Source organism: Corylus avellana, chromosome ca3 (genome assembly GCF_901000735.1).
Source record: "Corylus avellana chromosome ca3, CavTom2PMs-1.0".
Lineage (NCBI taxonomy): Eukaryota > Viridiplantae > Streptophyta > Magnoliopsida > Fagales > Betulaceae > Corylus > Corylus avellana.
The window spans coordinates 2,819,508-2,847,447 of record NC_081543.1 but is presented as its reverse complement, the minus strand read 5'-3'; the positions used below and the strand labels follow the sequence as shown (position 1 = coordinate 2,847,447).

Here is a 27,940-nt window from a genome sequence, read left to right as displayed (position 1 = left end):
ATAAGCATTATCCTTTTATTTTTTGTCTCTGATTAGAATAGAAAGTCTAAGGGTATTTTCGGGTTTTAATTTCGTTTGTGCATAACGCAGTTAAAAACACTGAGGTTTCTGGGCTCCATTGTATCCTGGAGAAAAATTTGCTGTAAACCCTGTTGCATACCAATTCTGGTGGGGGCAAATATTTTCTTAAGGAAAGTGACGTTGTAACACACCTTAGGAGCATTTTCGTTTTCTGTACTTACCCCTATTTGTATAACAGACGTGAAACCAATACCCCTAGCGAGAAAGCTAATAAAGCTGTTATTACAATCCCCTTATTTCTTTTGACCATATTTACAACCATTCTTAAAATAATAATGGATTCATTTTCCCATTTCCTTATGTTCTCTTCTGGAAAACCCAGGTGGGAATTTCCCTTCTCCTCTTCACTTTGGCGGCTGCCATGGATATTACCATGTTGGTGGCGATCATCTCTGCTGCTCAATTTGTCATCATAATTGGTAGGTTTTCCAAGTTCATTTTCATAATTGGTAGGTTTTCCAAGTTCATTTTCATAATTGGTTGGTTTTCCAAGTTCATTTTCATAATTGGTTGGTTTTCCAAGTTCATTTTCATAATTGGTTGGTTTTTCATGTTCATTTTCTTGTGCAGTACTGATCATGCCATGATCAACATATTCTATCTCTTCTTCTACTACTGCTTGCTTTGGGACAGTTACATACAGAAACTCACCATCAAATTTTCCACTGATCTGATCGACCACTGTATTTTCTGGCACTGTGAAGGTTTGCTCAAAATAGACATATTTCTCCTCATTTACTTTCCTTTCTCCACCGACTATCATTTGGCCTTGGCTATCAATATGAAGCTTGACATCTTCCTTATTGAAATCTATAAGAAAAAACAAAAATAAAAAATCCATGACCATAATATAAATTCCATTTGTTAGAATACAATTTTTTCCAACTTTTCAATATTCCGGAAACTTGTTAATGACTATTGTGAATACTACTCATGAATGGGACACCTCTATTCAGCTACTGTTAAACTGTTAAATTATCAATTATCTTGAAAGTCCACGCTATATTAAAACGAGTTAAGACTCTTTCTCTATAAATAGAATCTTGTATATAACCAAATAATCAAGGGATAGATGTATCGAATAAAAACTGACATGTGGATATAGGTGTAAGCCGAACCACCTTAATTGCATATCTTTCTTTCATGCTTTCATTTCTCTAGATTTTTTATGTGATTCTATATACGTTGATAGGAAATTAAGGAATGAATATTTAATTGAAATTGGGTACACGGTAAAATTAGGGTTTAAACTCATGATTTCTGGTTTGGTACAATACTAATTATGTTACCAATTATCTCAAAAACTTTTAAAACTACCATGCATGTTCAAGAACAGAGACAACATATTTCATGTACGTGATGAAAAGTTTATGCTCTAAACATATATAAACGAAATTGTTGTTGAAAGTAGAAAGAATATATAGAGAGATCATATATATGCATGTAGATTCATTAATTACCAGGCAGATCGATGAGGAGATGATGGGCTTTTGCGTCCTCTGTCCATCCTGAATAAGGTACAAATTCTTCAACAATTCGGCTACTTGAGCGCATTACCCCTCCAAGGTTCGCCATGGATGAACTGTATATTCGCTAGAGATATTAATGATGATGGATTGTTGAATGCAATCTTATTTATAGAACATTCAATAATGACCTAATCAAGCTTTCTTTTTTTTCCTTTTTTCTTTTTTACCAAAATTCAAACAGCTTTCTTTGGGGTGTTATTCATTCTTATTCCAAACTTTTCCTGTCGGAGTAGTGTTAAGTTTTTGGGCGGCGGCCGGCGTATGTCGTAGGTTTCTAACATGTGGAAATTAAACAATTTAAACAGGGGAATAGTATTCTTTGCTTTCCCCTGGTGTCCAAACGAACCACTTCTTTCGGGTGTAGTTTACTGCCTCCGTACGTATTCTTGCATGCCATGCGCATAGATTCACGCATTCACCACTCTTGGATTTGCTCAGCCCAGATGCCCATTAGAGAATCCACCACGTTCAAATCTGCATGCCCATGCGTAATACTCAGAATAAATAACAGAGATAAAAAAATAAAAAAAATAGTGAAAAATTCACGCGTTTTTTTCAAATTGCCACTCAATTGATAGTATATATGGAACTTTCTTGCCTATATCATCTAGGGGATCAAACAGAATTGAATAGATGTTGCTGGTGATTATGGCAATAATGACGATGATGCTGTTACTACGTACCACGGGCATCATAATTAATAACCATTATCATGCAGAGGATGCACATAACAATTGTTCGAGTACTACTATAAGTATTCGTAAAATCCTCCTAAAGTCGTCTCAAATGTGATGTGGCTTTTAAAATCACCAATAGATCAAAAGTCAATAAATCACATCTCAAATTTAACGGTGATTTTAAAAGCCACATCATATTTGGGATGATTCTAGGAGGACAGTAAAAAGATTTATAGCGTTACTCCAATTGTTCAGCTTTCTTTAACATCTTGAAAGTCATTTAGCAACTAATTCAACTGTTTATCCTAATTTATGGCTCATTTATGACCATAATTTGAGTTCCAATGTGGTGTATAAACTAAAAGCAGAGTTCAAAATAAAATAGATAAAAAAAAAAAAATTCTTCCAAATTAGGTAGAAAATATTTCTTTTGATCCAACTTATTAAACTGAAGTTAGTTTAGGAAATAAGAGTGATTGGGTGTTTTGCAGCCTAGTTTAGTTCTTATGCACCTGTGAAAAATAATACTATTGAGTCAATTTGCGCTTAGGGCTGATCAAAACACCCCCAATGGGCTGCTGACCCAAGCTCAGAGAGGTAAAATCCCGGTGTATCATGTATTATGTTAGTTTTGGAGTCTCTCTTTCCTAGCTAGCCAGCCACACAATCACTGATTGGAAGAGTATATTTAGCTACCACCGAGTATGTGGTCTAGTGGCATTCGGGTTGTATCGGTGGGAGCTAGATCCCAAGGTCAAATCATGGGTTGTATCGGTGGGAGCTAGATCCCAAGGTCAAATCACGCAATTGAAAGCGCTTGGAGTTATTGGCTTAAGTGCCACTGGCTACAGTTCTTAAGCTATGGCTCGATTGAATTTTTGTGGGGACGCTTGTAGTTCCCACTACATATATCTATTTTGAGCAATGTCCAACGAGAAGTGCTACCAGAATCACACTTAACTAAATAAAATACATGTAAAAATTACTTGCTCTAATCGAGTTGAAGAAGTCTCATTCAACCTAGTCGGAAGAAAACTTTGTTCAATGAAATGCTCACAATTAACAACACTAATCGGATTGTTTATTGACAGTGCATTTAAATGAAATGTTCCATTTGCATTTTATATAATTTCTATGAACAATTAATCAAATGAAATACATGTGAAAATTACTTGCTTTAATCAATTGAGCTGAAGAAGTCTCATTCAATCAATTACAGTGCATTTAAATGAAATGTTCCATTTGCATTTTATATAATTTCTATGAACAAATCAACGATTACGAATGGGGCAAGGCAATTTAGCAAATAAGAAGGTGAAATTTTGATGACTGGTATGAGAATTTTTTCAATTATATATATATATGTGGACTAAAAACCTGACCGTTGTGGGTGGCTCTCCTGTCTTCCCTCCCTTCGTCTCATTTTCTTTCTTTTCTTCCTTTAGATTTCTGGTCCTAGTATTTAATCATACCCTCGCATAATCCTTTTGAAACTTTTAGTACCCTCCACAGGCGAAAAGCAAAGGAAAAATCCAATTCTCGTTGCATATTGAAAACAAGCTAAATTTGACACGAAGTGTTTAAGTTGAAGAGACAGCAATGGAAGCTATCAAGCTTGGATTGCTCATTTTATGTACGTTGCTTGCAATATTTCCAACCCTGAATGCTCACATTGCCGATTTTGATGAGGTGTGGCAGCGGCGAGAGGAAGAAGCCAAGAAGGCCGCCGTCAAAGCCTACCAACGAAATCCCGAGGAAGTCACCGATCATTTTAACGATCAAGTCCACAAGTAAGACCATTAATTTTCAGCTTAGTGACAAATGATTCACATATGCACCCATATGCCAATATAAATAGATGTTTGCATGGAAAGTAAAATTAAATGGTTTTCTAGGAATTGTATGGTTTGGTCGTTAATGCTTTTTTGTTTCTTTGTTTTTGGCAACTGTAACTTCCATGCAGGGACTTCGAAGGTGGCAATAGCACAAGGAGAAGTTTAGGCAAACGAAGAAGCATGTGTCAGGCTACAAACCCAATTGATCGATGCTGGAGATGCCACAAAAGCTGGGGTAAGCACCGCAAGAGGCTACCCAATTGTGTCATAGGCTTTGGCCGTGGGACAACCGGAGGCAAGGCTGGGAAACTCTATGTGGTCACAGATGCATCGGACAACGACATGGTGAACCCTAAACCGGGAACGCTGCGGCACGCAGTGATCCAACCTGCGCCACTCTGGATCATATTTGCACACAGCATGGAAATTAGGCTAAACCAAGAGCTTATGGTGACAAGTGACAAGACTATCGATGGACGTGGGGCTAGAGTGCACATTTGCAATGGTGCTCAAATTACCCTTCAGTTTGTGAAAAATGTGATAATCCATGACCTCCACATCCACGACATAAAGAAAGGGAACGGTGGCCTAGTCAGAGACGCGGTTGATCACTATGGCTTTCGCACGGAGAGTGATGGTGATGGCATCTCTATTTTTGGATCGTCAAATATTTGGATTGATCATATTTCAATGTCAAATTGCCAGGATGGACTAATTGATGCCATTCAGGGATCCACGGCCATCACCATCTCCAACTGCCACTTCACCAAACACAATGAGGTACATCTATCGTAATTCCCACTTCAATGAAATATGTTTTCTCAATGATTTATGAATGGTAATAAGCATGTATGTATGCATGCAGGTGATGTTGTTTGGCGGAAGCAATATATTCAAAGGTGATAAACTCATGCAGATAACTCTTGCTTTCAATCACTTCGGTCAGGGATTGGTGCAAAGGATGCCAAGATGCCGATTTGGGTTTGTCCATGTTGTAAACAACGACTACACTCATTGGCTCATGTATGCCATTGGTGGTAGCCAAGATCCTACCGTTCTTAGCCAGGGTAACCGGTTTATCGCTCCTCCCATCGCAGCTTCTAAGGAGGTAGGCATACTACAATCATAGGCACAAAATGCAAAGGTTAAAAAAAAAACAAATTCAACATTTCTCTTTTCCAATTTCAAATTCTCTCGAGTTTCAATCGTAAATCATCAAATTAATTCACATACAATAACCCAAAAAGAAGAAAGGAAAGAATCAATCCACATACATAAGATGCGTGCACATTCACTTGCATACATTTGACATTGTATATGTAGAAATAGTAACACTTTTCATGCGTGGGTGGTCTAGGTGACGAAGAGGGACTATGCATCTGAGAGTGAGTGGAGGAAATGGAATTGGAGATCAGAGGAGGATTTGTTGATGAATGGAGCCTTCTTTGTCCAATCTGGAAGGCAAATAGGAAAGATGCACAGGAAAGAAGTAATCAAAGCAAAGCCAGGGAAGTTTGTGAGAAGGCTCACGCGCTTTGCAGGTGCTCTTAACTGCGTCGAGCATAAGCTATGTTAAGATAAATATGCATGTACATTTATAGGGAATTCAAACTGAACCCTGCAGTTAAAGCAGAGGTTGTAGCAGCAGAACTAAGAGCAAATGGACATAGCATAATCACTCTTATTGTTTTTGTAGTTTCTATTTTGGGTGAGAGATGAGAGAACAAAAAAGAATGGAATTGGGATAAGGGGGAAGAAAAATGTAAAGATACTATTGGCTAGTGCTACTTTTTTGTAATAACAAAGATAGTTCAATAACACTCTTGTGATATGACTTTCATACTATTTTTCATACTCTAGATACAAACTATCTACGCCCATCTCGGAAAGAAAGATTCTTATAGCTCATACAGGGGAACATTACGAGATTAACTTAAAGGAGTAATGCAACATTTATATAACCTATTCCCTTGTTAGTTTCATTTTATTCACAGCATCCATATGCAGACACTGTATGCAGTAGATTTACAAAGAACTTGAAATATAAATTTTGAACAAGCCAATGTGGCAAGAAGATCGAAACCTGCCAAAACAAAAAAAAAAAAATTGCGGTTTTTCCACTCCGAACAATCAAGGTCAACAACTTCAACCTGGAATTCTGGCTTATTTTCCATAAGCTGGAGCAAAAGATGATACAATGGAGCTCAAAATAGGAGTCAACAAAGAGATGATACAATGGTTTTTCCATTCGGACATTGCTTACGGCTCCTCTCTGTATTTGAAGGACTTACAATATAGAAAGAACTTTATTAACTTTCCTGATTGAACACACGCCATGTAGATGCTTAACACATTCAAAGCACTAAATGAAAATAGATGTACTGAAGGGACTATCAAACTATGGAACCAATGATTCGGAAAAAGTATTTTCATGACTGGTGATTCTCTGAATGTTGCATGATACTGAGGTTATGTCTCAAAACATCCATGATGACAGAATGGAGCGAGTTGAAACCCCATTGCCCTTGAATATTCAGATTACTTACAAATCCTGTTTACTTCCGTTTATTATTATTTCACCAGCAACTTGACCTTTTTTGGAATGCAAATCAGAACACATGATAACACCTAATGTTCACTACTGGTGACCACCAATCGGGAAAAATTGAAAAAACAGGGTAAATTTTAATATTTTTTAAGGAAAAAATATATGATTAGGAGCACAGGTTCTTAATACAAGTTTGGAACACGTGAACTATATATAGTATAGTCATCTCATCAATTCATGAGCAAACTCCATGCCGGGCCCCACCTTTCCTTTCCTGTCAATCATGTAAAGCAATTTAGAATGAGTTTCTTTCTCAGTATTAGCAAAGAGAGAAAAACAATATTTTGTGTAATCAATAAGACTGTCAGAACCACTAACCTTCAGTTTATACTCCTCAAGTACTTTTGGTGGAGCGGCAGTTCAAGTTTAAGCAATTTGGTGAACTACATAACAGATCAGAACACATTAAAACAGAGTTTCGCAATGTCTTCCAACAATGCTGATGATTGATGCAAAGAGATTGGCTCTTAACAGATTTGTTCTTTACATACACAAGCTTGAACACACAAGTGCAACATACCCCACATCACCCACATAACCTTCCGTACACATCCCCCCCCCCCCCCCCATATACAATGCATGGAGAAACATACCTGAGATATCTTGAGTTCCAATTCATCCCACTCCAAAGATGGATTGCTTCCTTCCACTATTCCTGTTCCAGCATAGATGAATGCACCAAGACCCTAGGATCCAAATTGGTCAGAATAAATATTGTCAACAGCATGAAAAGAAAATGGCATGGACAATTACAAGATATTCCTACAATATCCAAAACAAAATAATTGCTCTTACTACTACTTAAAGGTTACCACTAATAACTTTGGTCTTAATTCTGAGGCATCTGGAAAATGTGGGGGAACCACTTCTCAATTGATTTACAACATCATAAGTTTTGAAGGCAGTTCCTACCGGCTCAAAAGGAGAGGTAGCAGACAATAAAGGAATTTACTTAGCTCACCTTTTCCACTAATGCGGACCTGATACCAACAGCAAACTCGCTCTCTCCTCCACTAAACCAACCAACAGGCCCAGCATACATTCCTCGATCAAATACTTCTAAACAAGATATGTAAAAGATTAAAATTTTATAGACATTGATAGAAACCAAATTTTTTTTTTTTTTTTTTAATCTTACTTCAGGAAGTATTGAGCACCGAAAAAGAAAAGGCTAATTTAAGTGTTATATTGAATAAATGGAAAGGCTATGTTTTTAGGCATATCAAATTGAATATCTAAGTACATAAGAGCAGCAATTAGAAGATGTATTACTGATTACTAATCAGCCTAGGTAGATACATAGAAACATGGGCTGATACAATAAAGTTTCCTGCTGTATCCAGGCCTACGTAGCCAATTTGCAGTGTAGTAGTACCTCCAGAATCTCTCTCTAGGTGTGTGTATCTATTTTTTGTTTTATTTTTCTTTAAGGTACATGCTATGTAGCCTGATAAAGTGTGCCTGACCATGGTCCATGAGGCGTATGGTTCAATTCATAGTGCTCTTACTTAGTTGCCATTTTTCTACTTGAGTTATGCAATCCCAGTTATTGGAATAAGGTGCATGCAAATGCAAGTGAATCTAAAGGTACTTTGAGAGTACGTTCATCTGCCTCCTTCCAACAAATGGGGGGTACCTAAGCCTATGACAGTGGTTCTGAATTAAAGCCACAAGTATGTATGACAAATTGGAACCTATACTAGAGTTCCAAATTCAGAATCTAGTCCTAGATCTACAAATTCTTCGAACACTAACTCCATCACCACTACCACAACCAACACCACCATGACAACTTTTATGTAAGGCCACCACCACTAGATTCACCACAAATAGCATAACCACCACCTCCCCTTTCACCCCATCATTTATCAGTACCAGTAGCATATCCTTCTTATTCCGTACATATTCCAACATAGTACACTTCCTTGGTTCTTTGTAGATGGCATATACAATTTTTGACATCTTGATTTCTTTTGCATGTTCAACCTTAATTGACTAACACAGTTAATCAATTGAGTACAATAGACCAAATGGCAAAAACATCATAGAATCTATTATCTAAAAGAACCAAAGTAAAAAATAAAGAAATCTAGTACAGTGCTGCAAAAAAATAAAAAAACAACAGTGCTATAGCATCTACCAGCTTCTGCAATAAAAAGTCGTGCCTCTTCTGTTGGAAATCCACAAACAGCTGGACTTGGATGAAGAGAAGCTAAGATGTCAAACTGGAAAGGAAAGATGGAAATATTAGAACTTTGAAAATCATACAGGTAACGAAAAAAGAAAAAAAAAATCATATCTCCCTTAAATTAACAATCAACATTTTTAACTTTTTGGAAGAAAAGCAACTGCAAAGTCATGTAATTTTGGGTTCAGTGGGAGTAAACTAGAAGGATGAAAAATATACAAATTGAATCCGAATCAGAAATCAAACTTCTATGTGATAGAAGGCAACTTATTATTTTGGACACCACATTGTGTGGTTTTTACCTCATCATCTTCACTTCTTAATCTGCCTGCCAATCGAGCATATAAATGCTGGACTCTTGGGAGTTTCCGTATCGCTTTCTTTGGTTCTACCACTACCCCATTACATACAACCTGCAAAGCAGAACTGAATCAACAGAATTGAAAATGCCAAAATAATTTTGATAGTCTATAACAGATGCCCACTACGAGGATGCTGGCTCAGCAGCTAAAGTCATGTCATATAGCAACCTGCTTATATAGATGTTGCAGGCTTCAAGGCCCAAAGGAGAAGGCTAGTAGCATGATGGCATTATTAGAAACATGCCCTAGTCAGAAGAGAAAACTAATGGTGGAGACTTAGACAACTAAAAGCAGTAACAGGGACACGAGAGAAAAGCAGGTCATACATGAACTGTTATGGCCCATTGTCATGAATAAGGCATGTCACTCAACATAGAAAATTGACAGACTTACTATAACATTTACATACCTTGACCATTACAATGGACTATTAGCATTTTATCTGGACTACATTATGCAATGAGCTCTTTTACTCCATCACCTAGGATTCTAGACATTTTGCGGTCAGGTAAAAAACCAGTACTCTCTCTAGCAGTGAAGTTGGATGGCCACAACTACCACAGAATACACAAAGAGAAATATCTCTAACAGGAACAAAAGTAAACTTGCCTCTAATTTTTTTCTTATGCTTTCTCGCACTATAGTAAACTCAAGGTGATCCTTTGGACTGCAAAGTCAATACAGGGACAAGTGACATGACAATAGTTGGATGTCAGCGACTCCCAAATAATAGAAATTACTTGCATCATGGTATAAACATCCTCATAAATCAACAACTATTAAGTTTAAAGTAATAAAAATAATAACCTGGAAAGTAAGTCAAGTTCTACTTGAAGGTCTAGAGTCGTTGATCCACCTCTACCACGGGTTCCAGCCAAAGCCTCGCTACTAATGCTAAGACATTTTCTATGAAATAGTTGCTCTGGCTATTCACAAAGTTGATATAAGTCAAACTAAAATAGGAGGGGAAAAACATTTACTGCTGTATACAATTTTCTGTAGCTTTTGTTTAAAATGTACCAAATGGAAAAAAATATAAATTAAATTTCCTAATTTGATTCTTGCCTTTTTTATATATATTAAAATATGATATTGAACATCCAAAGCAGAGTAGGAAATGAAATCAAATGCTGAATATCAAATCCAAGGACTTTGAAAGTGAAAATGATGGTAAGTATCACCAGGTAATAGGCACAAGCAATGCAGCTTTTAGCTGAACAGGAAACTGCAAATTTTATAATTAAAAAAGGTTCTTTTTTGGTTAAGTAAAATGAAGGAAATAATTTCACAAAGAATACTTCTTTAGTGATCTAATCAGACGAGTGAATGCCTTGACAGACACATTGAGAACAGATAATATGTATCCCATTTTTAGAGGGTGATATATAGGAAAAAAGGGAAAGAAAGTAACAAAAATGCCTCTCGAGGAACTTTCTGCCTGTCAGCATCCTATGTTAAAGTTCACTCATGCGACTTTCAAATTAAGACCATGGGAAACCACACAATCTATTTCATCAGCAAGATTTCAAATTGGTGCAACACAGTATAGATCACAGAAAATCAAGTGCACAAGAAGCATAAGCTCAGTTAATGTGTGATAAGTAATGCAACCCAGGTACCGTGTTTCCAATGAATGCTGGGGCATTAGGTGGCTGCAGACAAAACTGATAAGCATTTTCCCCTTCAACCTGCAAAGTTTACCGCATATTAATCTTAACTTGTTACTAAAATTATCATTTCATTATTGAACTAAGACCAGAAAACAGTACCTGTAAACAAGCTAACCATGTTATAGGGTCAATATCTCTAGTAGTTACCACTCTGCTGCTCCGTGCTAGTACAACCTTAATTTCAAAGACAAGATTGACTTGTTAATATCGAAGAGAGAGAAACCAAAAAGAAGGCAGGTAGGGGGTGGATGTGGTAGCAAATTAATTTTCACAAGTAAAGAAACTGAATATTCAAAAACAATAAGCCTAAAGCGAAGCACAGAAGAGAGATTATATAACACCTTAATCAGTGCTGAGTTGCTTCTGTCAATCAGCTGCAAGGCTCTGTTTACAGCAAGATCCCAATATGTCTTACTGGGGATGTGATTATTGCTTAGTATGAATGTTCTTGGAACCTCTTTTCGCAGCTTTACAACAGTGGAAGAAACCTGCATCATCAATGAATGTATAAACATGATATGGTATAAAAGATAAACTGTCCAATATCTACTCATCATGCAAAGCCCAATATATGAACCTGGCACATGGTAGCCTGAAGTGCATCAATAGCCATTGCCCATGTCCATGAAAGGGATTTGTCCCATGCAACAGTTGTGGCAAGCATTGAGCTTCCTTCAAGTTCATCAAACTCAACCTGTCATTGAGTATCTAGCAGCATATGGTATTAATACTAACTAACAAGAAACATTACCCAAGGTTACTAACTACGTGGTGAAAAGAACAAAACTTCTCTACCTGAGGAACCATGAAGTAAAAGGATCCAAAACCCTCCCATTCTGATGATATGTTAGACCTCGCATCAAAACGTATAGCCCCATAAGCACGGATCAGAGGGCACTTCTTCGAGAGGAATCTTCAAATAGAGAATAAACAAAATCAGGATTGCCCATTTAATACACAGGCTTTCAAAATGCAGATACACCCAAAAAATAAATCAAAATGATTATTCACCTTAAACTAATGTGTGCTAGTTGGGCTTGGATATCAACAATGTTGACGTGACACTCTAAATCAATCATTGAATTTTTTTTTTTTTTTTAACAAAGATTAATCAAAGGGTTAGTTGAGAGTGACACGTCAGCCTTCATTACCTTCTTAAATGAATGTTTGATATAATTATAGCATCTAGCATTTCTCATATATTATATCAAGACTAATACTACTTGAATAAAGTCTCATCTTTAAGGTTCCTATGTGATAAATTACCAGTTGTTCAAGCTTAAGCTACAGGAAAAACTAAACTTAATCATTCAATCAATATTCTAACACTATCAAATCATACCGGTCACATTTGCAATGTATCCTTAAAATCAAAGGTGAAAGGAAAAAGTTTTTTCAATAACATTATTCAAAAAAAAAAAACAAAAAACAAAAAACAAAAGACAAAAGACAAAAGACAAAAGAGAGAAGTTAGAAGAAGAAAACGAGATTACTTTTTTACTTTACCTCTTAATGGATTTCCAATCGCCATATGAGAAGGGATGAATACTGCGAAAGAAAACCGCGGAGCCTACACCAGCTACACTGACCAAGTTGTGTGCACCCATTGAGATGCCATTGCCATTGCCATTGCCGTTGGTGAAACTCAAAAGGTCGGAACCGCCTGTTCGACCGGAGAAGAAGCAGCGAGGAAGGAGGAGGCGGTGCTGGGCGTGGAGCCAATCAATTGCTTCAACCGGCTGCTGGATTGGCACCTTCACTCACAACAACATTAGCTTTGCCTCTCTTTCTATTTGCTTCGGCTCTTCTATGTTTTTCAGAGACGGGAAAAATGAAATCTAGTCCTAGGTTTCGCGGCATTTCGATTTATATATATATATATATAGTCTTTTTAAGTTTCCAATTAATTAATATTATATAATTTTCTTTCAAAACCGCCATGCTATTGGGTAGGTCTGTGTAGAGCAGGATAAGGAAAAATATTTTCGTAGGACGCAGTTCAATGGCAGATTGCCACGTGGCATGACCCCACTACAGATAAGAAAGACTCTGCATATCACATACGCAGTTGTACATGGTTAAGAGTCCCGAGACGATGAGGGAGCTTACCTCGAGACGAATGATTCCAGATGTAAATGGCGGTGGCTCGGATTTCAACTGGGAAATGGCGGAGTTGAGCCTCTCCATAGCCAATGCAGGTGACGGAACTGCCGGAAAAGCACGCGTTTCAATGGTTCCGATAGGGGCTCTCGGGTCTCCTTGGCAACCATTCATGGAAAGTGAACACGATTGATATTTCTGCTTTCAACAAGATTTTGAGTTCGTAGGATGTAATAAATAATATATATGCAAATAAAGAAATGCTTGAAAGTGTAGCATGTACGTTGTAGCGGTGGGGAGTGGGCTTTACCTGATGAAAGAAATGAATGGATTGCCTACTGGAAATTGAAGGGGCGGCAGAGATGCTGCATTTTGCTGATTCTGGGTCGATGAAACGTGCAAGCAAGTGTCCCAAGGCACCAGCAGAGGCCATGTAGAGAGAGAGAGAGAGCTTTTGGTCTATACTGGTGCATTTGATGATATGATATGATAGGTTATATATATTTATAGGGAGGGGTAGGATTAAGTTATGGACTAGAATTGACATTTTAGTCAAAATTACTTAGAATTACAGAGCCTTTGCAATTCCAAAAACTTAGGTCGTTAACGACCTTAATTGAGCCATATAAGCCTTTAAAAAAAAAATCAAAAGCAAATAAAGGCACATGCCCTGGTCACTGTGGCCAGCGCCATCTTCATATAGGGCAACAAGCACTACCATGAGACACTGCTGCTTAACGCAAAAAGATAGCCTCCATGTTCTTCTTGAACACAAACATCATGGCTGTCTTCCTTCTGTTATTTACATTCGGCAAACTTAGAATCCGAGCTCACCAATTTCAGTCCTCACACATGATGAACCAGACAAAAAAAAAAAGAATAACCCAAATGGGACATCGATTGGCAATGAACATTTCACTCCAATTATCTTCAAGCACATGGTGGCAAGTACAAGCCAAAAAATTCTCATAGTACACGCCAAAACATACTTGCAGCAGAGTACAAGCCAAGAACAAAAAGGGTTGGCTAGGGAAGATTTTTTCATTATGCTAGTCTAACAAATATTATCATCACAACAGAACAACATGATATGCGATCAATCGCTTTCATCAAAAGATTAAAGGGGGTAAGAAAACTAAACTTCTAAAGGGGACAATCCCTATCCTGATAGTGACACTACATAATTACAATGACTGCACCACCCTTTTGGATCCACTGCAATAAGAAGATCAACCCCCTTTGTCAATGAAAAAATCATAATTGTAATGGCACTGCGGGAAGCACCCTTAAATGTACTATTCCTCCTCCAAAACAAGCCCACCAATCCGCTGTCGCCTCCTGTCAAAAACTGCTTTGAACGAATCACGCTCTGCACGTAGTCGCTCTTGGAATATGCTTTGCCTCTTTGACTCAACAGCATTAGGGGTCGGTGCTGGGATTTCTTCTTCAGGTAATGGGTTGGACTTCTGCAAGTGTTGAAAGCAAATTTAGTGAGGTTGCTAAGTCAACCTTACAGGAATGGCTGGAAGATGGGGGGGAAGAAATAATTTATCTTTGTGGGAGGATTAGCACAGATAATAAATGCAAGAGCAAAAATTTGTTCCAAGTGACCAGCTAGAAAAGAAAGAGACTTCTTCAACCAACTAAAAGATAAGGGTAAAGATATAGAGCACGCCCGGCGTGCTTCAACAGTGAAGCACGCCGGCCGTGATTTTTTTTATTATTATTATTTTATTATTTTAATTTTTTTGAAAAAAAAAAAAAAAAATTTAGCCTGGCGTGCTTCACTGTTGAAGCACGCCGGGCGTGCTCTGAATCATGACCCAAAAGATAAAGATACTTCCATGACAGAAGATGGCATAAGTAGTAGCCTCTTAAAAATCCAAAGACTGATATTGTTTCAGGCAACCATATTAACTGGATAACTAACCAAGTTGTATCCAGTGCCTGGTCCAATCACTAAAGACAATACGTTTCCCTTCTTCGCCGCATGTATTGAAAAGCCAGTGTTGCCAAACTGCAGAGAAGGGAGCGACCAAAAGCGAGATAAGCACAATAGAATTTAGAAATATAGACATGCAACTATTCTAAACACAAAAGTAATCAGAAGAAGCATCAAGCTGTTAGATTACATAGTCACAAGGATTAAGCAAACAATCAGATTAGAGGCCATCATTTTCCAACCACAAAAGAAAAATCAAAATCAAAATATTTATGACCTTGAAAGAAAAGATTCCGTCAAAACAGATTAAGCAACTCCACCGTTCCCTAAATAGGTCATACCGCTATATGTCCTACATCTGTTAAACATCTCTCTATCAAAAAGAATAATAAGCCAAACATAAGTAGAATTAATTATGTGGATGGTCATGATACAGGCAGACAATACTTGTTGATCTACAATTAACATACGTCGCCCAACATGCTTAGAAGTTTCATAATACCACGGCTCCATATTGAGAATATGAATAACCCACATAAAGTGGGTAGATTATTAAGACACTCATGGGTCTTAAGTCCTACATTACTTACCAAGTAAAACTTGACTTTATAAGTAATTCTAGTGACACTCCAAATTGACTAGTAATTTTGAACTGATGGCGCAAATGTAACTAGCATTTTTCCTAGGCCATTACAAATTGTATCAAAACCACCTAGTAGTGTCATATGGTACTAGAGCATTGTATGACGTGGCCCTTACGAGAACGTCAGGGGTTTAAGAGGGGAAAGATTGCAATACCCCAATTCCATATTGGATATTGGGAATATGAATAGCCCACATAGAGTGGGTAGATTATTAATCATGGGTGTTAATTCTCACATTGCTTAGTTATTAGATATAACTTGACTTTATAAGTGATTCTAAGAAAGTTTCAAATTAACTAGTCCTTTTGGGGTGTTAGTACAAATGTGGCCAACACTTTTGGGCTATCACACACATTGCCACAATATTGTAAGGGCCAAAAGAAGCAAGTGGGGATACATAACTGCAGTTCTACGAAGTCATTCAGCAGAAATCAAAGATAGAGAACATTCCTCCATAGGCCTAGAATGGCTCAAAGTCAACCCCATCCTGGAGTCTCCACTAATTCAAAGACTTCTTCCTTAATCCATCACATGCACAACTAATTTTTAAAGAGCCTTGAGTAAACTCACAAGACAGTTCCATCACAATGATCTTGAAGCCACATGTTATGATTTTGTCCATCGATCCACAAGAAACTACTTATTTTTCACCTACATGCCGTTTGAGAAAAGCATTTAGTTGCTGATCCACACTGTTATCACATTTAGTTTCTATCGCCTATGGCCAGAAACACCATTTGGATGGCAATTTTTGCTACACTCAGTCATGATATGACAATACATCCCGACTGACTGTTCTAATCTATTAGCATGTTATTTGACGAACTCACCCTAAAATAATCTGCAACTCACTTAAGTGAGTCAAAATACGTGTTATAATACAATATCAAAGAAAATTTTCAAGTTCTCCAAGTCTATTTCTCAATTCTCTCAAACACCTAAAAAATGCATCAGATAGCAACACCGGATATTAAGATTAGTGAGGACAGTTAAAAATGTGATCAAGCAAAATACATGAACATTCATACAGGCTTTGAAGACGACAAAATAATAGTATAAACCAGCTATAAATACCTGGTCAGCCCAACGTACAGATTTTGTTTCCTTGCCATATGCTTGAATCAACCCAGAGAGAGCATTTAAATTACGCTTCACCTTTTCAGTTCTTTCAGTATCATCCTCATCTAAATCATTTGACCATTTACTCCTACCTAATTCTTTCACGTCTTCGGTCGGATGGTCTCCTTCAGAATCCCATCTATTCCTATCCTTCGAAGAATCTAAATCATAAAATAGTCAAGCATATCAATATACAAATTTGGAATAAAAGTCATTGTCTTTCTTAATGGATTTAGGCAAAAGAAAATCATGCAATGATTTCTGTTTTTGTATAATGTGGAAAGAAATTTGTCATGGAGGTACGAAATAATTATTCTGATAAATCTTTCACTTGCCTTGGGGAAGTTCTCAAAGATAAAACTAAAAACAATTAGATTTTGTATTTCACAAAAATAATGAACTAACAAACTCATTAGCGCTGAAATCAGAAATTATTTTCAATCACGAAATCGTAAAACCTAACAAGAATGTTCTGATAATGAAGTATCCACGAGACACAGGACAAGATTTTGCAAGAACTTGCTTCCACATAAACCAAAGTTAATCCACAGAAAATGTTGGGTTACTTTGGAGGCAAAGCAGAAACCTCACTCACCCAGTCAGATACCTGAACAGGGACCTATTTTTTAAAACTTAGTATGCAAGTGCACTTACTGTCAGAAACACCTCTCCAATGTCTTAAATAAACTGTGTATTTTCCACAAACAAGAACCTGCCATTTAAGAATTCATTCCTTGGATGCTAGTACATTGAGGAAAATTGATCAATAAAAAAGAGACCAACTCCAAATGGTATGCCAATTTTTGTTTCAATGACGAGCTTGATGGTTATTCTTTCTTCTTTTTCAACTTCAATTACAGACATTCCAAGTCCACATTCTTTGATTTATTCTGTCAAATGTGGTTTAATTTATAGTAACTAGACCACTATCATGTGAAGTATAAAGAGAAAATACCCAGCCATAACCCAAAAGCTTAATCGTTAAAGCAAAAAAGAAGAAGAAAGAAAAATAAAATAAAACAAAATGTGCTCATACACAACAAGACACAATTGTAAAACATCTATCATAAGGACTTGAAATGTAAATCAAAGAAAGTTGTGTAAGGGATACAAGTATACTTGTTAAAAAAGGGCATAGAAAATCAGAGGCAGAAAGACTATTACATAAAACCACTATTATGTGAAGTACAAAAAACCAAAGATCTGGCTTATACCATCAGGTGCATCTACTTCAACAGGAGGTACTATGATATTCTCATGCTTTCTTTCTTGCTCGGATACATTTTCATCAAGATCTCCATCTTCCATGTCCATGTCTACCTGGGTGATATTACATTTAAAATTTTAGATCAAAGCAGTTCAAACACTGATTCAAAAGTTCAATTAGTTAATAAGTTCTTAACACAACAGTAAACAATGAGAGACTACTATACACACACACAGGGGGGGGAGGGAGAGCACAAAGCTTAGTGAGTATATATTTGTATTATAATCAGAATCATGTTTTGCTCAATTTCTCATGGAGTCAAACTCTCATCAGTACAAGTCAAGGGAATAGCCCCCATAGAGCTGACAATCATGATAAGAATCGCACTTCACTTTTACCAGATTCGACAGACATGTTTCAGCCATTCAAGCATGTCACACCAAAATAAATGATAAAATAAAGTTTTATTTTTAATAATGATGAAAGCTACTATTTAACTACCTCTTGAATTCCGCTTTCCTTCAGGTCATCCCCGTGGAATAATGACTGTAGAGCCAGCAAAAATACAGCATCAAAACCCAAACGTAGAAGCAACTCCAAATTTTTCTTTAAAAGTGAAAATTCCAAATTTATACTGGACCTTCACAATTTAATGCATTTCCCGACTGAATACAGCATTTTTCTCCTTTTCTTAAATAACCAAAGTAACAAAGTTTACCCAAATTCAATAAACATTTCTACCTATGACTGCATCTTTGCTTTGAATTTCCAACATACTAGCCCAAAACAAAATTGAGAACATCATTACAACTAACCTTGACATCTAGTTGCAAGTACAAAGATGGAGCTTCCTCCCAATGCCTGGCCATCTTTTCAATGTCATCTTTGGTAAAACCATGCACATTCCTAGCTGCACAGCCCTAAAAATCCACAAAAATTTAAACTTATGCCTCAAATTGAAGACAAAAAGCATTCCTAATGGAAGCTGTAACTCCATTTTTAGACTGAGGATTACTAAATGGCATCTTTGTGACCAAAAAAAATAGCATGGCCAGAAAAAATCAAAAAACACGTTTAAAGTACTAATCCCTTCTTGTGCAAGAGTATCAGAAGATTAATAAAGAAACTTTAAATGCTGTACACCACCCATCAAAGTATATGCTTTTTCACGAGGACACTTGATTCACAAGAATTATGAATTGAATTCTTGCAATGAAAATAAGAGCACCAAATATTGCATGAAAATAGTATGCAGCGTAAGAAGAGTGAACTAAAATGATGGCTTACAACACTAGTCGCTAATGAGTAACATATAAACCTACCACAGGGTCCTTATATGGAGCTTCTAATATGTAAACTTCATAACCCGAACTCTGACAAGAAAAAAAAAAGGGACAATGAGTTAAGCCAATAATAAATAGCAAAACCACAAGTAACCCATCCTTGATGTCATAGAAAAACACAATAGCGAAATTTAAAATAGCAGTAAAAAGAGAAGGGAATAATAAAAAATGAAATGTTGTTGTATATTCTGCCTGCATGAATCAGCTCCTTTAGAATAGGAAAGTTCACATAGACAACAGATGCGATAAGCATCCACCACCTCCTACCATCTTACATGGACCAGCATCACCATATAACTCAGCAAAGACACATAACGTTAGGCAAGCAGGATAGGCAGCTGCTTGCACTAAATAGCAGTAAAATACTTACAAGTAAATGTGCCCTTTGTATGAAAATTCACCCAAATTTTCCGATATATTGGGAAGAATTACAGAGCCGTACGAATTTTTTTTCGTCAATTTTTCATAATTACAATTATCAAATTCTGCCAACCTTTGTCATTTTGAGAAGCATGATAAGACTGGACTACTCTGAGCAAGTTTAAGGGGGGAAATGACAAAGAGCAGTTACATCCTAAAATAGGGGCCATAACACACTTACGCACATCAAAACACCAATACAATGTATCTTTTATCAAACAATTTCATTATCTATAATTTGTCATATTTCAACCCACTCTAATAAATGCCAAGCGTCCTCTAACATGATTGGGGTCCTCAAAAATTAATGTTTGGGTTCCTAGGTTAGTATAAGGGTAATAAATGATTGTTAAAAATGATAAAGAAAGCATGACCATCTCACATGTTAGAGGACACTTAGCATTTATTGGAGTGGGTTGGGAGAAAATTTCTTCAAACTAGTTTGAAGGAAATTTCTCCGCTAAAAAAATCCTCAACAACATGGTTATTACAGAACAATGCCAAAGAACTACTAGGGGCAAAAAATAGCTCAGACGCAAAATTTGGCAGACTGGACGAACCCAAGTATTTAATTTCATTTGTCCCAAAAAGAGAATGCAATTCTCCTATTTAACGTCAATCAAACATTTTAGTATTAAATATAAATTTTTTTTGATAAATAATAACCAGTCTTATTAAAAGCGAAAGGCGCCCAAGTATTAAATATAAATTAATCCACGAAATCAATTAATAGGAAACAGGACTGTTAAATAATATAGCATTGATCCAACAGTAAAATTAGATCAGGTACAGTAAACATTATGCTACCAACCACGCTATGTTGGGTGTATTTCAAATTTTATTGAGTCGCCATTTCAGAACACATGGTAGAGGTTCTTAGAAAGAGAGAATTGAGGGTATACCTTTGCAATTGCCCAAAACTGAGCAAAATCAGCTACCCGCAGATTGCGGTCATCCACTAAGACGAGGCACACATACCACCAACAAAAGGGTCAATAGCCGAAGGAAACTGCATCTGTTGTTAGTGAAAATGAAGGCAGTGCATGGGCACTGCATCACCACTTAATCTATAATCAAACTAGATCATTGAACTTATTGAATGCCGTAACGAGCCAGCATAACCAGAAGAACCTTTGACACCTTTAATTGCTTTATCTTGTATTTACGCCTAGGTTTTGAAAATGATTATTATTTTTTTAAAAATTTTTTAAAAAAAAAGTACAAGGATTTCTTAGTTTTTTGAACCAGACAATAATTCAGACGTATTTATATGCACCAATGATCTAGAGGTGATAAAGCGTATAAATTGGTGTTACCATTAGCATCGGAAGTGAGCATTATAATATGACTAGTAGGCACTACCTCAAAATGATTAAACTAAATGACATCATGTCATCAAACTGAGTACAAGATTTAAAACAGAATAATGCAAGTAATTCCATCTTCAAAATTCTCAATAAAGCAAGTAACTTTTAGAATAACTAGAATTTACAGAAAGAAAATGATTAAAAAAAAAAAAATTAAAGCAAAAACATGAAAATTCTCAGTTTCCACTTTAATCCAGAGATTTTAGAATAGAAAATGCATACCAATGATGAAGGTGAAAGCCCCCTCCTCAAGGGTCTTCTTAAAAGCTTTCAACATGCTTGATCGATAAGCCTGTCATAAAGATATATAGCATTATGGTTTGAGAAAATTAATATAAATGTACATATATGCATATATACACACGAGAATGCATGTGCAAATGCACAATATGTCATTTAATTACATGCATTACCTCCTCCATTTCAGGTTCATAACAATACTCCATCACCTTCTTCATTACTGGTTTCTTCCCTCTAACTGAACTCGAAGATTTCGAAATGTCGACTTCCTCAACCTTTAGGGTAGAAGACAATGCTTATTCATATATTCTATGTTATTTAAACCTTAAAAACCAAAAGACAGGAAGATAAAATTTATAATAACTAACAAGGATTCTATGTAGATCATCAAACACAAATAAAGCCAACAACAAACCTTTTCAACCTCAGTCATGAAATAATCATCCATAGAATGAATGCGGGGAGCATGACCACCATTTTCAACCTCAAGGTCACGTACCATCTTTGCTAAGTAGCTCTTCCCACTACCTGAGAGTATAAGGAATACAATAAGTTCCCCATAATATGGACATAAACTTGGAGACTTAATAAAGTGGCAATGGAGATAAAATTTCTACAACAAACACATGAAGAATGAGCTTACAAAATGATAGACTCCTCAAACTCTCGTAAAGAAACTAGAAAAAGGAGGGGAGTGTTAGGGAGCCAAACCAATGAACCCAGATTTTCAAATTGACGTGGCTGACCGTGACTGGCAAATAAGGGAGAGAGAATTACATTTTTTAATTCAAAAACTCTTGCCACGTTAGTTTGGAAATTTTTCTGGGTTCATTTGTTTGGCTCCCTAGCCCTCCCTGCAAAAGGATGAATAGAACTGCACAATCAAAATAAGCTACCTGGAAGCCCCCGAAGGATTATCACAATGTGATCAGGGCGGGTGGCTCGATGAGGCGGCTTAAATAAGTGGGAAGCATCAATAACTTTTGGTTTATCTGAAGATAATAGCTTCAAAGAAAAAGGTTGTCCATCCCCCACAGCCTGAGTAGACAAAATGAGTGGATTGCTTGAGATTCCTTAGAAGTACAAGGCATGAGTCAAGGAGTGATGCTGCAGATACAAAATCATGTAACAAGGCAACCATACCTCTGAAAGGAAGCCAGCGGAAGCAGGCATAGGTGGTCTTGGCTCATTATGGAAATAGGGCCGTGTCAAGGAGTGTGCTTCAGGAAGTGGTGGATATGACGAAGGCACCATAGGCGATGAACTAACAGGAAACAGAGAAGCAGATGTTGTAGGTGGTGAAGAGAAGCCTTTCAACTCCGAAGAATGGCGCAATGCTGGGTCAACCGGGAGAGCTGGTAGTGGAGGAGCAGGAATACGAGGCTGACTACCATGTAACCGTGAAGCCTCCATTTGGCCCATATTTTCAAAAATCCTGCCACCACCAGAAGCGGATGGAAAGTATCCTCCATCCTCATTCCTATACGGATTGCCATTTTTTTGTGATGGAAATCTGACTTCAAGAGGCTGTCTCACATCATTGGGCAGGCCAGGTGGATGGAAATCATGTCTCGTATCAACCGGATACTGCATTCCATAGGGACTGTTCGGATCACGATTGTCCATGGCGACACTGCCTCTTTGTTCAGGATACGGCACACTTGTCCCTTGCCAATTGTTCATATGAGAATACTGTGGTTCATTTGCTGGCATGGAATCACTACTTTGCCGCTGTTGAGGATTCTGGGTATTGTGATAATTATCATTAGGAACTTCAGAAACCGGATAAGGTGGTCGTAGTTGATCCACATTTCTAATCCCATAGGTCTGAAAAGGATTCAAAGAACTTTCAACCTGACCATATCTGGAATGAGGAAATTCCTCACCCTGAAAACCATTCCTATTACTCTGCATATACTGTTGTCCTCTTCTTTCGCCGGAGCAAAACCTCGAATCATAACCTATCGGTCCCAATTCAGTCATAGAGTCCGGAAAGCCATCGACTTTTCCATACTCCCCAACACCAGGTCGACCATAATTCCCATCAAAGCCTGCACCTTCCTGAACATATATGTTCGTTTCGCAATTCACTCCCGCCATTGTCGAGCCCGTACCGCCTTCGGCCGGCAGCAGTCCACTCGACACTCCACCGTGATCGCGAATCAGCTTCAATCGCCGCTCATCCTCCCAAGAAAGCCTCAGAGAATTCTGATTATTTCGAATGTCATCAACCCTGGGCCTCTTAGAGTTCCTATCACAGTCATCCACAAACCCATTACTGCAAGATTGCAATTCATAGTGTCCGTACGGGTCTCCTCTATCCAAGCTAGGGTTTCTGTGCCACGGCCTCGATTCCCCGAACCCATCCGCGAAGGGGCGGGGCGGCCCCGCAGGCCCACGGTACGAGTCGAACGGGAATCGAGGGTTTTGATTGAAGGGAGGAAGCGGAGGAGGGCAAAAGGGGAAGTGGGAACTGGAGCAGGTGGGGCAGATGTTACCTGGGAATGGCCTGGGACACCATTGTTGTTGTTGATGATGGTCCATGCAGGTAAAGATTGTGGACGAGATTGGCAGATTAGGGTTCTTGAATGGGGTTTACTAGGGTTTCGAACGATGAATTTGGAAGAAAGATGCTCACTAGGTGGAAGGCACGGCCATGTATGTCACATACGAATATTCTAGTCTTCTAGAGACACCTTCATGCTTTCGTGTTACAGAGGGAAATTATCTAGTACTTCCGATCGTACCGTCTTTAATATAAGACTCTCTAAAATGTTTTCTATGCTCACCAAAATCATGATAAGTCTTCCTAATGTTAGTACCCTTAGTATTTCTCTTTTGGAAAATGTGTCACTAATTTAAGAAATTGTGATACATCATTTGAGAGCCAACTTTTATAACAACCATTTGAGATATTTAGCATTTCTTGAAAAACATTGTTATGGTTTTCTCTTCTCCTTGTGGGTTTTGGAGATCTCACTCTAAGTTTGACTCATATTTGGTTTTTTTTGTTTTTCTTTTTTTATTGGATGATAAGGACCTAACTATTTTGCTTAATTTTAGGTCAACTTTTGCCTTATTTTTAAATTAAAAAATAAAGCAAAAGTTAGCCTAAAATTGGACAAAATAATTGGGCCTTTAGCAATTTTTTTTTTTTTTTTTCTTAGTTTGTCTTGTATTTGGTTTTGGACACACCTACTTGTACTAGGATTGACTTGACCGACTTAAGAGCACTATTTAAAGGCATGTTTAGCCTTTTGTGTGTATGCCACAAGCTGAATAGCTTCAATTAGAGTGGGACAAAACGTGAGAGGGTATATATCAAAAGTGTGAAGCACATAAAGGGGGAGTGCCGCACAAGGTGTTTTTCTTCTTTGTGTTTGTGGGGAGCCAAAAACAATATATTGATGAAAAATGTACTGCAAAGTGAAAGAAGAAAATTGAGATTAGCCGTCATCTGTTCTAGTAAGGGAAGAGTTTGTATATTTGTCTTTTGTATTTTATTTTATGAATAATTTCTCTTGTGTGATAGTGAAATTTTGATGTATTAGGGCTTTGGGGTCTTAGTGATTTTCTCTATACTATTTTGTACTATATCTCTTGATAATAAATTTTTTTCGGGTCGTCTCTACCAGTGGATGTAAGCTTGTTAAGCTGAACCACTTAAATCTTGGTGTCATATGTGATTTGATTGCCTTATCTTTGTTATTCTGCGTTCTTCTTATTTTTCGCATCTTACGGATTTTGGGAAATATGATTAATTTTCTAATAACTGATATCAGAGCCAAGTTTAGTTTCCTAGGATGGGTGTCTGGAAAGCCTATGGTTTGGAGTTATGCCAGCTCTCGCAACTCTTGTACGCGTGATGCTCTTGAAAATGTAAAAAGACTCATAAGCGAGGAGAAGTTAATCAAATGTGGTGATGGACTCACACATAAGGGGGAGATTGTTGAATGTATGTATGAGTGTAAAAAGAATAGAATCTCACACTGGAAATATACAAGAAGTGTGAGTGGTTAATATAGCATTGTTGGGCCCAAACCCATAAGCTTAAGCTTTTGGGTTATGTGGTGTCTCAACATGTTATATTATGGGCTTACAAAAAGACTCCCCAAAGGTATTAATCCCCCAACAACTGGTATCAAAGCTTTTGGTTTGAGTGGGAGTGATAGCAGTAGAAGAATGAAAGATAAGGATCGAGAACTTCGACGGCACAGATTTTGGGTATTAGAAGGTACATATTGAAGATATTCTTTATGGGAAGAATCTTCATCAACCTCTTTTAAGAGAACAACCCGACGACATGTATGATAACAAGTGGTCTCTGCTTGATCGTAAAACTTGACAGTTATCAAGTTATCATTGTCAAAATCAATTGCACACAACGTTGTAAAGGAGAAGACCACAGCAAGTCTAATGGCGGCTTTATCAAGTATGTATGAAAAACCGTCGGCTAACAACAAGGTGCACCTGATGAAGAAATTGTTCAACTTAAAAATGGCAGAAGGAGTTTCGGTGGCACATCATCTCAATGAATTCAACACTATCACGAGTAAATTGTCATTGGTTGGAATTGATTTTGATGATGAGATTTGGGCGTTGATCGTCTTGGCTTCTTTGCCAAATAGATGGGAAGTCGTGAGAATGGCTGTGAGTAACTCTGCAAGAAATAGTAAATTAAGCTATGAAGATGTCAAAAATTTGATTCTCAGTGAAGAGGTTCGCAAAAGAGATGCGGGTGAAGCCTCTTGTTATGGTTCTGCTTTAAACCTCGAGACTCGGGGCAGAGGACAAGACAGAAACTCTGGTCAAGGCAGATCAAATTCCAGAAAAAAAAAAAAAAAAAAAAAAAAAAAAAAGAGAAGCAAATCCAGATTTGGACAACAACTTAAGTGTTGGAACTGTGGCAAGACAGACCACTTCAAGAAGAACTGTAGAGAGCTAAAGAAGAAGACTGACAATGACATCGCAAATGTCGTGTTAACAGAAGAAGTGCACGATGCCCTACTTCTATCTGTTAAGAGTCCTCTTGATTCTTTGGTCTTGGACTCAGGAGCTTATTTTCATACCACACCGATCAGTGAAGTTCTCAAAAATTATGTTGCTGAAAAATTCGAGAAGGTGTATTTGGCTAACGGAACAGCGCTGGATGTTGTGGGCCTAGGCGATGCTCGCATTATAATCCACAGTGACTCGGTATGGAAGCTACAAAAGGTTAGACATATTCTAGAGCTGAAAAAGAACATAATTTTAGTGGGACAGCTTGATGATGAATGACATTAAATTCATTTCCACGGTGAAAAGTAGAAGGTCAGCAAGAGAGCTAGGAGTTTGACTCGTGGTCATAAGACGGGTACTCTCTATATGACGACAAACAACAGAGATACAATTGTTGTTGCGGATACAATGCGGAGTCAAAATTATGGCACATGAGCGAGAAAGTGATGAAAGTACTTGTTGTGACAAATATCCACCTAAATTAATATGCGAATATTTGCTACATTTTACTCGCAAATGCACAAGATCAAACGATAGTATAGTTAAGCAAATATGATATCATTCCCCTAAGGACTGTTAATTTTGTTTATAATTAATTTTTCAAATTAAATATCAGAATTGTCACGAATTGAAATATTGAAAAGAGATATAGAATGAAATAGTAGGGTTTTGACATTCACCACTAATCAAACTAATTAAGATAACAATACGCCAATGTTTCAATCATACATGTATATTTAATGTTTGTCAACCTAAGGGCATGATATCTACTCCTTAAGCTATAGATCTCTCTAAGCAACGAATTAGGCATAGTATATACTATAATTCTTTTATTTCTTAAATGATTTAATATGGTATCTACTAAGTTGTTATTTAAAAAAACATAAATTTATGGAAATCGACAAATACGTGAAGCCTACAATGGTCCACGGGTTTCGGCCATGTAACCGGCCCACTGATTAACTTGGTTCCAAACAGCCTCAACCCGACCCAGCGTGTCTCAAATCTGGTTCGGTCCAGTGGATTTTACAACCCGAACCAAATCCATCCAAGGAATCTCCAACCCGATCCAAAACCAGTTTCTAACCGGGTCATCGGTTTCTAAACCGGTCAAACTGGGTCAATTTCGAATCCATCCAAGGCGTTCCAACCCAATCCAAAACCGGTTTCTAACCGGGTCATTGGGTTCAAGTCGGATCTCCAAACTGGGTCAATCTATCCAACTGGTCCAAATTAGTCAACCCGGTCAAACGGGTTAGACCCGGTTCATATCTTTACGGGTCAGCCATATTTAATGGTCCATGGGTTTTGGCCTATATGCTGGCCCATGTAATCGGCCCAATAAATTCAAGTCTTAAGCCCAACATTTTGGGTCCATTAGCCACCAGTAGCCATCAGCCGCCACTTCCCTCCGTCGAGTGCCTCTGGCCACCCATCTCCAGCTACCTCTCTAGAGACCAAAAAAAAAAGAATTCCCTTTTCTTTGAGGAGGGATATTAGAATATTTGATATTATTATATTATGTTACTTTATATATTCTAGGGTTTAGTCTATGGTATCTTATTTATCACTCATAGCTTCTCTATATATAGAGGTCTCTGTAATCACAT

The 27,940-nt window shown here is 37.4% G+C and overlaps 4 protein-coding genes across 7 annotated transcripts; 1 reads left to right on the top strand and 3 right to left on the bottom strand.

Annotated features, from left to right (window-relative positions):
- Window positions 1-244: 244 nt before the first annotated feature.
- On the bottom strand, window positions 245-1,741 carry LOC132173526 (uncharacterized). The gene is made up of 2 exons (XM_059585040.1): window positions 1,542-1,741; window positions 245-891 (listed from the first exon to the last, which is right to left on the bottom strand). Exons 1-2 carry the CDS (start codon window positions 1,654-1,656, stop codon window positions 245-247), a joined length of 762 nt encoding a protein of 253 aa, XP_059441023.1. The 5' UTR covers window positions 1,657-1,741.
- A 2,048-nt stretch (window positions 1,742-3,789) lies between these two features.
- On the top strand, window positions 3,790-6,211 carry LOC132176570 (pectate lyase-like). Its single transcript, XM_059588821.1, has 4 exons — window positions 3,790-4,077; window positions 4,251-4,902; window positions 4,988-5,230; window positions 5,480-6,211. The coding sequence occupies exons 1-4, from the start codon at window positions 3,887-3,889 to the stop codon at window positions 5,696-5,698; spliced, it is 1,305 nt and encodes a 434-aa protein (XP_059444804.1). The 5' UTR covers window positions 3,790-3,886; the 3' UTR covers window positions 5,699-6,211.
- Window positions 5,164-13,600, bottom strand: LOC132176569 (isochorismate synthase 2, chloroplastic-like). Of its 4 annotated transcripts, none has more exons than XM_059588817.1 (16): window positions 13,361-13,600; window positions 13,060-13,248; window positions 12,457-12,704; window positions 11,746-11,863; window positions 11,528-11,644; window positions 11,292-11,438; window positions 11,050-11,124; window positions 10,900-10,968; window positions 10,088-10,206; window positions 9,890-9,947; window positions 9,221-9,331; window positions 8,871-8,955; window positions 7,692-7,789; window positions 7,324-7,416; window positions 7,050-7,113; window positions 5,164-5,241 (listed from the first exon to the last, which is right to left on the bottom strand). In XM_059588817.1, exons 1-15 carry the CDS (start codon window positions 13,595-13,597, stop codon window positions 7,051-7,053), a joined length of 1,827 nt encoding a protein of 608 aa, XP_059444800.1. In that variant the 5' UTR covers window positions 13,598-13,600; the 3' UTR covers window positions 5,164-5,241; window position 7,050. The 4 variants fall into 4 exon arrangements, with proteins under 4 accessions (XP_059444800.1, XP_059444801.1, XP_059444802.1 ...); XM_059588818.1 differs by having other exon boundaries at window positions 7,692-7,786; XM_059588819.1 differs by lacking the exons at window positions 9,890-9,947; window positions 10,088-10,206.
- Window positions 13,601-13,921: 321 nt separating this feature from the next.
- Window positions 13,922-24,017, bottom strand: LOC132173854 (uncharacterized). The gene is made up of 13 exons (XM_059585501.1): window positions 22,476-24,017; window positions 22,229-22,370; window positions 21,748-21,860; window positions 21,506-21,607; window positions 21,315-21,384; window positions 20,628-20,683; window positions 19,285-19,335; window positions 18,778-18,882; window positions 18,464-18,508; window positions 17,970-18,075; window positions 16,711-16,916; window positions 14,981-15,067; window positions 13,922-14,516 (listed from the first exon to the last, which is right to left on the bottom strand). Exons 1-13 carry the CDS (start codon window positions 23,874-23,876, stop codon window positions 14,346-14,348), a joined length of 2,655 nt encoding a protein of 884 aa, XP_059441484.1. The 5' UTR covers window positions 23,877-24,017; the 3' UTR covers window positions 13,922-14,345.
- Window positions 24,018-27,940: the final 3,923 nt, after the last annotated feature.